At 33.7% G+C, this 12,369-nt stretch overlaps 1 protein-coding gene across 1 annotated transcript; it reads left to right on the top strand.

Moving 5' to 3' along the window:
- The first annotated feature begins 10,089 nt into the window (after positions 1-10,089).
- Positions 10,090-11,257, top strand: LOC115718471 (fasciclin-like arabinogalactan protein 12). Its single transcript, XM_030647256.2, has one exon. The coding sequence runs from the start codon at positions 10,170-10,172 to the stop codon at positions 11,079-11,081; it is 912 nt and encodes a 303-aa protein (XP_030503116.2). The 5' UTR covers positions 10,090-10,169; the 3' UTR covers positions 11,082-11,257.
- The last annotated feature ends 1,112 nt before the right edge of the window (positions 11,258-12,369 follow it).

Raw genomic sequence — 12,369 nt, 5'->3', positions numbered from 1 at the left:
TCCCGAAAATTGCTTGAAAACCCGTTTTGTCCAACCGTTTGACCCCAAATTTTTTAGCACCTCAAATATGATAAAACAAAATTGCTCGAAACAAGAAAAACTCAAAAATGATGAAAAATGACGATTTACGGTAAGCTTTTCGAAAATTGCCAAGAAACTAGAACCGTACCAAAAATGAGTTTTATGCAACGAAATTGAAAAATTCTTTTTCCAGCAGTTTTATAAAATAAAATGTGAGGTGTACAAACTTACGGAATCGAAAAATGTTGAAAAATGAGAGAGTTTGGCGAAAAACACTCTTTTAGGCCTAAAAATCTAAAAATTCAACAAGAGAGGTACCAAAAATTTGTTTCATGCATATTTCAATCAAGGCAAACCTATAGGCATACTAAATACACTCTATTTCACATATTCAAGCATATAGACACACAAGAAAATCAAATATGCAAAAATTCACATGTTCACTTGTTTAAAAACAAGTCCAAAGTTCACCAAAAGTCCACATTTTGACCTATAATTTTAAGTTTTTCAACAAGGATAGTTCATGTAGGTCAAGTATCAATAAATTTTCTCATCTATGCATATAAATCTCATTAATATCATATTTGGAACAATTATGCATAAATAAGTAAGTAAAGAGATATGAAATTTTTCATAGCTAGCAAACCTTATATTTCATTTAAGTTGGTCATGCCTAGCTCTCTTCTAATGAAACTAAATCTCTCATCACTAAGAGGCTTGGTGAATATATCCGCTAATTGGAATTCGGTGCTTACAAAGTCTAGCATAATATCACCTCTTTGGATATGATCTCTAAGGAAGTGGTGCCTTATGTCAATATGCTTGGCTCTAGAATGCAATATTGGATTCTTAGAGAGGTTAATGGCACTAGTGTTATCACACTTTATGGGTGTACATTCAAAATCAATATCAAAATCCTTAAGAGTTTGTTTCATCCAAAGTATTTGTGCACAACAACTACCCGCGGCTATATATTCGGCTTCGGTTGTGGATAGAGCTACCGAGTTTTGTTTCTTGCTAAACCATGACACTAAGGAATTTCCTAAAAAGTGACAAGTTCCACTAGTACTTTTTCTATCCGTCTTACAACCGGCAAAGTCGGCATCCGAGTAGCTAACTATGTCAAAGTTTGAGTTCTTGGGGTACCAAAGTCCTAGATTCATTGTGCCTATCAAGTATCTAAATATTCTTTTAACGGCACTTAAGTGGGATTCTTTAGGACAAGATTGGTACCTAGCACAAAGACCAACACTAAACAAAATATCCGGTCTACTAGCGGTTAAATATAATAAAGAGCCAATCATACCTCGATACTTGGTGATGTCTACATTCTTACCGCTTTCATCTTTGTCCATCTTTATGGATGTGCTCATGGGTGTATTCATGGACTTTGCATTTGCCAAGTCAAACTTTTGAAGAAGATCCTTAATGTACTTAGTTTGACCTATGAATATGCCATCCTTTTGTTGCTTGATTTGAAGTCCAAGAAAAAAATTGAGTTCTCCCATCATGCTCATCTCAAACTCACTATGCATACACTTAGAAAATTCTTCACAAAGAGCATCATTAGTAGCACCAAAAATAATATCATCAACATAAATTTGTACTATAATAATGTCTTTAGATTTTCTTTTTATAAAAAGTGTATTATCCGCTTTACCCATTGAAAAACCATTTGAAATAAGAAAAGTGCTTAATCTTTCATACCAAGCTCTAGGAGCTTGCTTTAAACCATATAAAGCCTTTTTCAATTTGTAAACATGGTTAGGGTATTTATGATTTTGAAAACCGGGTGGTTGAGAGACATAAACCTCTTCCATAATGTACCCATTTAAGAATGCGCTTTTTACATCCATTTGATACAAGATAAAATTCTTGTGGCATGCAAAAGCTAACAACATTCTAATGGACTCAAGTCTTGCTACCGGGGCAAAGGTTTCCTCATAATCAATTCCTTCTTCTTGATTGTAACCTTGGGCCACTAATCTAGCCTTGTTACGCACAATGACCCCATGCTCATCTACCTTATTTCTATAGACCCATTTTGTTCCAATCACCGATTGATGTGACGGTCTTGGAACTAACTCCCAAACATTATTTCTTATAAATTGATTTATTTCTTCTTGCATAGCTAGAAGCCAAAATTCATCAACTTCGGCCTCTTTAAAATTCTTTGGTTCAATTTGAGAAATAAAAGCAATGAAATTACACAAGTTTCTAAGGGAGTTTCTAGTAGTGACACCTTGAGAAGGATCACCTAGAATTTGGTCTATAGGATGAGCACTTTTGAATTTCCACTCATGTGGAAGGTTAGAGTTCATACCTTGGCTTTCATTTACCTTTTCCACGGGTGGTTCCTCTTTGGGAGTTTGTGAAGGAGCATTGGAAGTCTCTCCAATTTCGAGATTTTGAACCTCATCTCCCAAACCTACAACATCATCATCTAAACTTTTGCTTGTAGGCGGGTTAGTCTCATCAAAAGCAACATGAATAGATTCTTCAACAACATTAGTTCTTTTGTTATAAATTCTATAAGCTTTACTATGTGTTGAATACCCTATAAAAATTCCAACATCGGATTTCGCATCAAATTTTCCAAGGTTGTCCTTGGTGTTTAAAATGTAACATTTGCATCCAAAAACTTTAAAATAACCAATGTTGGGTTTTCTTCCTTTCCAAAGCTCATAAGGGGTTTTATTCATGTTGGGCCTAATGAAAACACGATTCAAAATATAGCAAGAGGTATTAACGGCCTCGGCCCAAAAATATTTTGGTAATGAAATTTCATTTAGCATTGACCTAGCCATTTCTTGAATTGTTCTATTCTTCCTTTCGACAACTCCATTTTGTTGTGGAGTTCTTGGTGCCGAAAAGTTATGGTTAAAACCATGATCATCACAAAACAATTCTAAGGCATCATTGTCAAACTCACCACCATGGTCACTCCTAACGGAGGTAATAGAATATCCTTTTTCATTTTGCACATTTTTACAAAATTTGACAAAGTTTTCCAAAACATCACTTTTAAGAGTCAAGAAAATAACCCAAGTAAATCTTGAAAAATCATCAACAATTACAAATGCATAGTATTTACCACCAAGACTAGCAATTCTAGAAGGACCAAATAAATCAATATGAAGCAATTGCAAAGGTCTAGTAGTTGAAATTTCTTTCTTGGAATGAAAAGATGTTTTAATTTGTTTTCCAAATTGGCATGCATCACAAAGTTTATCTTTAACAAACGGAATAGATGGCAAACCAATAACAAGATCTTTTCTAACCAATTTTGAAATAGAATCCATACTAGCATGTCCTAATCTTCTATGCCACAACCAAGAATTATCATTCATAACGGTTAAACATTTATTTTTACTATCAAAAGAGTCAACATCAATAACATACACATTATCCTTCCTTACTCCAAGGAAAATAACTTCATTGGTTGAAACATTTTCAATGGAGCATTTTGAGGATTCAAACACAACACGAAAACCTATATCACATAATTGACTAATACTAAGCAAGTTATGTTTAAGATTATCAACAAGAAGCACATTTTTAATACATGGAGAGTATATGTTACCGATATCACCAATGCCCAAGATTTTTCCTTTTGAATTGTCTCCAAAAGTGACAAAGCCACTTTCCTTGCTTTTAAAGCTTGAAAATCTTGATGGATCACCGGTCATATGCTTTGAGCATCCACTATCCAAGAACCATAAGCTTTGGCTCTTTCTTGTTGATTCCTACAAAAACAAATTCATTTGTTGGCTTTTGGTACCCATATAACTTTGGGTCCATTCATGTTAGTTCTAGAACCTTTTGGTACCCATTTAGTCTTGCCTAGATATGCAAATTTCTTTACATGACAATAGGAAATAGTATGACCATCTCGGTTACAATATGTGCATGTAAAGTGAGGTAGACTAGATGATTTCACAAAAAAGTTTCTCAAGAATTTTTGTTTCTTACTAGGATCATAACCAATACCATTTTTTGAAAAACCACATGATTGGTTTCCCACCATGAGATCATAGCCTTTCTTACCTCTAGTGAAGGTGTATATGTCATTTTTTAGGCTTCTCACATGGGCTTTCAAATCAATAATTTCTTTCTTATGTGAAGCACATGTAGCACATTGAGATTTAGCTATAAGTTCTTTTTCATTTATTTTCAAAATCTCAATTTCTTTTAAAAGCATGTTGGTCTTCTCTCTAAGGGTTTGGTTTTTAACAAGCAATTTACCAAAATCATCAAATAGTTCCTTAAATGAATTAGACAACTCATCATATGACATATCTAAGTTATCATCATCATTTTCACTATCACAATCATTTTGGTTAGAAATGCTTACCCCATCATCAAGTGCCATCATGCACATGTTTGCCACTTCATTCTTTCCTTCTTCTTCGGAGTCCTCTTCGTCACTATTGAGCCAATCCGCCAACATTGCCCTTCCTTTGTATTTGTTCTTCTTTCTCATTGGACAATCCATCTTCATATGTCCGGGCTTTTTGCACTCAAAGCAAATTGGTGGATCATCTTTGCTTTTTCTTTCTTTTGAGTCACTCCCTCTTTGTGGCCTCTTCCCAAAGTTCTTTTTGAATTTCATGAACTTTTTGTATTTCTTAGAGAAGAGTGCCAAGTCCTCCATGTCACTACATAAGCTTTCCTCATCTTCTTCACTAATGGCATGGGAGGAGGAAGACTTGAATGCAATAGTCTTCTTTTTCTTCTCAACCTCCTCTTCTTCTTGAGCACTCATGAAAATTTCATGGTTCATGAGTGAGCCAATTAGTTCTTCCAAGGGAAGTGTTGAGAGATCCTTGGCTTCTTGAATGGCAACCACCTTTCCTTGATACGCCTTGGTGAGACTTCTCAAAATCTTGGTCACCATATCCTTTTGAGTAAGTACCTTGCCAAGAGAGTTCAAACCATTAGTAATTGTAGTGAAGCGAGTATACATATTAGCAATGGTTTCATCCGATTTCATCTTAAAGTTCTCATATTGAGTGGAATAAATTTGAATTTTAGTTTCCTTCATAGCACTAGTTCCTTGATGAGTAACTTCAAGCATTTTCCACATATCATAAGCGGTAGAGGCTTGTTCAATATTTTTAAAAATATCTCTATCCAAACCACATATAAGAGCATATTTAGCTTTAGCATTTTTAGAAAGCATTTTCTTATCATTTTCATCATATGCTTCATAAGTCTTAATTACTTCAACACCATTTATGACATGTTTAGCAACATAAGGACCACTAGACACAATATGCCACAAATCATAGTCAATAGATTGAAGGTAAGTTTCCATTCTAATTTTCCAATAAGGAAAATCTACTCCATTGAAGTATGGTGCTCTATTTGTGCTAAAACCTTCTAATATGTTATTTTGTGAATTACTTGGAAACGCCATGCTCTAGATTGTGAAATCTAATCAAATAATTTGAGCCCTTGCTGCGATACCAATTGTTAGCCCAAGTATATGTTTTCAAGAAGGGGTGAATTGGAAATTTAAACTAATTTCGGAAAATTAAAACTTTTAACACAAAATTATGCAATTAGTCAATTAATCAAGTAAAAGCAAGTAGTATGGCAAGCAATATATTAAGACAAATAATTAAACTTGTAAAGTAAAGAGTTTAAGGATTAGAAAATGCAAACTCTCGATTTTTACAAGGTTCGGTAGAACTATGCCACCTACGTCCTTGGTCTTCAAAGCTATGGACCTAGCTTTGAGTTCCAATATCGAGCCAAGTTAACGGGCTTGACTAACCCTTACAACCGGGAAATTTTCACCAAGGTATTTCCAAACCTCTTACAATAGTTTCGCACCCCCGAGGACTATTAACCTCTTTCTCGGATTGTTAAAGTGCCAATCTCACTATTTCCGGGTTGTTTACAAAACCGGTGCCAACCTCACCTCAATCACAATATGGAAATGTGTTTGATATACAAGCTAAAATCACTCTAGAAATATGATGATACAATGGAAACCTAGAGTGAAAAGCAAGCACACTTAAGATGAATAAAATCAAATTTTGGCTCAAAGTGTGTGAAAAGTGTTGGTTTGGATTTCAAACTTAGAAGCTCCTTAATCTCACTTAGATAGGTTAGATATATGTAATAAATGCTCAACCAACTTAATTTTTTGAGTGAAAATCGAGTTTATATAGTGTTTGAGTGAAAAATAGCCGTTTATAGCCGTTGGGCACGAAAAACGAGACTCCCTCTGGGAAAATCGGTTCACCGGTTTACAATAGGGTAACCGGTTCATGGAGAACCGGTTTACCTCTTTGAAACCGGTTAACCTAAATCCAAGCAGTGGAAAAAGTTCGATTTTTCGCACTAAAACGGCCATAACTCTCTACTCGATTATCCGATTTCAGAAATTCAAACTTTGTTCTCTTAGTTAAACAAAATGTGATTTAGAAATTCAATCAAAAAATTTTTTGAACTATCATGTGAGAAAACTTGTTGCACAAGTTAGTGAATGGGCCAAAATTCAAATTTATAAAAACTTAGTGTGCTATGCAAATCACTTTAACAAGACTAAAGTAGATTTATACCATTTAATTTTGAGTAGTCTTGATGTAGATGAGCCTCCTATCTTGATTTGCATGTTTTTGATCCCACGTTGACTTTTCCCGAGAGTTGACCTTGACTTTGACTTTGACTTTGACTTTCGGGTTGACTTTTTGACTTTGGGTTTTTGAAGACCTCTTTTGAATAGGGTCTTGAGTTGTTGATCCCTTGATGAATCTTTTGCTCTTGATATGCTTGTTGAATCCATTTAGTGTTGCTTTCAAAAGTTTGGTAAAAATACCAAAATATTTATTTTCTCTTTTAAATTTGCTACAAAATCAATAAATCATTAGTAACAAATAATAATCAAATATTTGCTAATCATCAAAACAAGGAGACCGAAAAGTTTGAGTTAACATAAACCCCAAATGGCTTATGAGCAATGACATCGAAATTTTTCTCAATAGTAAAATTCCTATTCTCATAAAATTTCATGTCTCTAGCATGATCATTATAACAAAAATAATGAGAATGAGGCTTGAAGTTTTCAAGATTAATACCAGAGGGCCTTTTTCTTTTATGAGGAAGAATAGGACTTGGAGAGACAATGTGTCTTTTTCCTTTGTCCTTCTTTGGAATTCAGCAGGGACAACAACAAGTTCTGCATTGATAGGTTCAGCTTCAGGCTCTTCACTTTCAGACCCAGAATCATCAGTAGAGGGTAGTTCTTTGGGACAAACTCTTCACTTGAATCGGACAAACCCTCTGATTCGTGATCCTCCTCAGTTCCTTCTTCAGGTTCAGAATCCGAAGATGAGACAGAAAGGGATTCTCTTTGAGATTTTTAGCCTTTGAAAATGAAGGCACCATCTTTTTCCTGTTGGAGACACTTTTGGGCAGAACCACTTCGAGTTTTTGAGGTGTGTATACCTTGGAACTTGTTCGAGAACTCACCGTGGGCAAGGGCACCATTACTTTTTTTTTGACATTTGGAGCACCATTCGAAGAATAAGACTTCGAAAGAGAGTGATCGGATGAATGGGATTCATCTTGATCACCAAACTCAGGAGTTGGAGTAGCAATCAAAGAAGTAATGACTGGAGGAGAAGTGAGGTTGTAAGTCGACTTTTGAGCTTGGGTCTTCGATTTTCTGGCAGTTTTCGTCAGAGCAGATGACGAACCAGGAACTCCGGTCACTAGAGCAAGTGGCGCAGGTGGGTTGCTCAGAGAAGTAGAGGCAGAGCCAATAGAAGGCTTCTCGGACGGTTGGGCATTTTTGGTTTTTGCCATTTCTCCAAATCTGATTATATGATGCCTTAAATATGTTTGTGGTATGTCCAGTTCATGTTCCAATGTAAAGTTTGACCCATTTACACTAAGATGGTCCCAGAAGCTGAAACCCCAATTGAGGATGTCTACTTGGGCGTTGGGTGAAACCCTCGGTTCTAGGTTGACTTTCGAGGTATCAGTTTGTGTATTTTCAGCTCTCGGGGCTTGGATTTGGTCGCTCTATGTCTTTATGGTACACGAAAGATAGTGAGTTAGAAACAAGTTATCAAAGCTCGAACTTCCAATTCAGAGTTCCCGAAGTCAACCTGGGCACAGGGCTAGGGACCCGTCTCAAGTTGACTGTTATGACTCGAGACTACTCAACCTCAAGATGTCATCGTTCTTACCACGTGTCATACATTGATGTCCATATCACTAGGAAAAGTTTTTGAGTTAACAATATATCTAATAATATAGTTCAATTGTATTGGCTTTAATTTTTATTATTATTAATTATTTAAATTAATAATTAGATAATAGCAACTCTGAGCAAATATGCATTGCATGTTACTAATACCTAGTTATATTAAATGTAACTATATAACAAAAAGTGTTGTTCATTTTTTAAAATATTACAATGCAAATTTAAACTTATACTACACATATATCTCTCTTTTTTTTTTTCTTATATTAAATGTGGCTATGTATTTTTCTTTTAAAATTGTAATTCAAATTTAAACCGAGTATTACACATATTTAAAAAATATTTTTCTATTATCAAATTTTTATCCAATCCACATATTTAAAAATTATTTAACTATTATATATTTTTTAATTTTTATAAACAATAAAATAGAAAAAAAAAATTATGTTTCTTAAAGAATTAATATTAATGTGTTACTTAATTATTAATATTTTGTTAAAAAAAAAGTGTATGAAATTTCTAATAAAATAGAATTATGGTTAAATTAAAATTATAAGTAACAACAAATTTTGAAAGTAATCATGTTTTATTTTTATAAATAATACTTAAATTAAATATTTTTATAATATCAAAATAAAAAATTTAATTATTATTCAACTAAATAATATACATAATCAAAAAAAAAAAAAAATTAAGAATATAATTAAGTATATGTAAAATGTATATAATATTAATATATGACAACCTGTTCCATTAGTTATATATTGTTTAATAAGCTTATTAGTTACATTACTTATATTCTCAACAATAGCTTCCCAACCAATTAGCTGCGTATGTCATAACATCATAAACCCTTAAGTGATGTTAACATCAAATTTGCAATATAAAAATGTAGAGTTTTATTATCTGAATTAATTTATGTTTATTGTAATAATTCCTCTTAAACTATACAAATTCATTATAAATACCCTTTCAAATATTTAAATTTTTAAAACAATTTATTTATGCCGTTGTAAGTTATAGCTATAGTATGAGAATTTATTTAATTAACAGGTTTAAACTAAACTAACATTTAATTTATTGATATTAAATATAAAAATACTAACTTTAAAAATACATATACATATTCTTATATTTTATTATTAGATTGTTATTTATGAATTTATTTTACTCTTGAACTCAGTCAGATTAATATATATATATATATATATAGGGATATGATTTTGTCCCGTGATGTACTTTTACGGAATGTATTTCGTGGTACATTAGATGGGTTTCAGGGTACATTAAATGAGTGTCCGGGTACGTTTTTACTTTTTAACCCTAATTACCCCTAGATCAATCTCAGGCGTCAGATTAAATAACTCCCTCATCTGACGGCTGCCGTACATCACGGATTACAATCCGTGAAAGTACAATAACAGGACAAAATCATATCCCTATTTATATATTTATATAAAAGTGTAATAATATTTGCAACTATTTTTATAGGAATTTTTCAACATAAAAAGGTTCAATTTACCAAATTATGAGTTTCAGTAGAAATTAAGAAAAACATTTATTCTTGTATATATGTACTTTAAAAAAAATAAAATCCCACACCACACCAACCTGATCGAGAATGGATCTTTTCGTTTCATTTCCCTGCTTCCCAAGTAACCAACCAATAATCAGCAATTAAACTCATTTAACACCAACATCTCTTTCACCCTAATTGATGATCACTCCTACCTACCCAAACATAGAATTAATACACACAATTCATTTTTAACTATATATTATTACTACAATTGCCTTTCATGTCCAACATCTCTAGCTATATAAGAACTTGATAATATTGCTCCAATACAAATCATCAAGAAAACATCATTCTTTGTTCTACTTAACTAGATTGCCATCTTGCAGTACTAAAAAAAAATAAAACAAGATGAACAAACAACTTATCATTTACTTCTCATTCTTACTTCTATGTTTCCACTACTCTAATGGAGCAACTTTACCTCACTCTCCAGCCCAAGCTCCATCCAAACATGTAGCCATAGCCCCGGCTACGGCTAAGACGATAACCCCAACCAAAGCGCCAACATCTTTGCCAGTGTCGGCGGTGGAGCCACCGTCTCAAGTGCCACTTGTCCCGGCACCACCCCACAAAGCCCTTCACACACCAACAGACGTCACCAAAATCCTCGAAAAAGCCGGTATCTTCAGTGTCTTCATCCGCCTCCTTAAGAGTACCTCCGTAAGCATTCAGATTGAGAATCAACTCAATGTATCCAACACATTGACCATTTTTGCCCCAACAAACGGGGCGTTTGGTGCTCTAAAGCCTGGCACTCTCAACACACTTTCCAACGAAGATAAAGTCCAACTTGTCCAATACCACATTCTTCCTTCTTTAGTTTCACTCCAAAACTTTGAGACTCTCAGTAACCCTGTACGGACACAAGCTAGCAATACCAATGACTTTCCTCTAAATGTTACTGTTGAAGGAAGCTCTGTTAACATAACCACTGGAATTGTTAACGCCACTATTTCTGGTACTGTTTATGAGGATAATCAGCTTGCTATTTACAAGGTCGATAAGGTGTTGCTTCCTCTTGGAATATTCGGTCTTAAACCGAAGACGAAGCAGCACTTGGCGCCTTCTCCCACACCATTGAAGCCTTCTAAAGATACTAATTCGTCTTCTTCGTCGTCGTCTTTCTCCTCTTCAGAAGAATCCATTAGCCCAGACGCGGCAGAAGGGGACAAGTCGAACGGTGTTTTCTTGAGTAAAAATGCTATTATAAACATGGGAGTCTTTATGGTTTCTGCAATCTCTATGTTTGGTCAATTTTAGTTTTTAGTTGTGTTGGAGACTTTATACTGTGTGTTGTGTTAAATTGGAAGCGGTCAGTGTTTGGCCATGGAATTTTGATTTACTGTTATTGTTTGTTGGTTTTGTCATGAGATTTCCATTTTAATTTTGTGCATATATTGTTTGAATTGAATTTTAATGCAATGATTTTATTTGTTTGATCAATTAATTCATCATGATATAAACTAATTTAATTAGTTTTTGCATAAATTAACTTAAGAAATTGTGATTTTATTACAAAAATAATAAAATAAAATAAAAAATTGTGATATGCTGTTTTGGTTATCCAAAGTTTAAACAAAATACCATTATATATAGATAGCACAAAAAGGAGAAGAAAAAAAAACATGCAAAAACCAATTACATATACATTATGGAAAATAAAATGAAGAAATGTATACAGAATTTAAAGATAACTCATCTGTCACTTCAAACCAATTTCTATCTATAATACTTATTTTTTTTTTCATTTTTAAAAAGGAAAAATCTTTAACGAATTTCCTTTTTAAATTTTTTTACATACTTATGAATTTTGTTGATGCATAAAGTGTTATTTCTTGCCTCCCAAAATAAGTTATATACAAGACTATTGATAATAGTTATAATAGTTATGTGAACATCTTCTTAATTAACTTTACACAACTATTCACTACAACATTCAGGAGCAATAGCGGCGGGCCCCTCGGCCGCTATTGCTCCAGTTTTTGGCCGCTAAAGGGCAATAGCGGCGGACCTCGGCCGCTATTGGTCCGCCGCTATTGCTTAGCCGCTACTAATAGTATTAGCGGCCAAAAACTGGTTCCGCCGCTAATACTGTTAATAGCGGCGGAGCAATAGCGGCGGGACCCCGCCGCTATTGCTCGTGTCGGCCGTGTTTCGAGATCGGACACGGAGCACAGCGGCGGGTCCCGCCGCTATTGCTCCGCCGCTACAACACCCAATAATAAAAAAAAAATATTAATTATTTTTAAAAATTTATTTATAGTATATATAAATAAATAATTAAATATTTAATAAATAAATCTAATTAATATAATTAAAACAATTTAATAAAATTTATTAATAATTTAAAATTGTCTCCAAAGTAATTAACTTTAACATATTAATCCTAATAAAATATTGTCTCAAAATTAAACTAAATTATTACAAAACATAAATAAATTATTCATTAACATCTTCATTCAAGTCTCTAATTATGAAGTCTTGATCTGGATTATTTTCGGTACGAGTCCCCGAAGCCCGTGACGGAGAAGGCACATACGCTTGGTCT

Source organism: Cannabis sativa, chromosome 2 (genome assembly GCF_029168945.1).
Source record: "Cannabis sativa cultivar Pink pepper isolate KNU-18-1 chromosome 2, ASM2916894v1, whole genome shotgun sequence".
Classification (NCBI taxonomy): Eukaryota; Viridiplantae; Streptophyta; class Magnoliopsida; order Rosales; family Cannabaceae; genus Cannabis; species Cannabis sativa.
This window is presented reverse-complemented; position numbering and strand designations above follow the sequence as displayed.

Excerpts from the sequence above, each read along its gene's own strand:
- LOC115718471 (XM_030647256.2), top strand. The coding sequence starts at position 10,170 with ATGAACAAACAACTTATCATTTACTTCTCATTCTTACTTCTATGTTTC.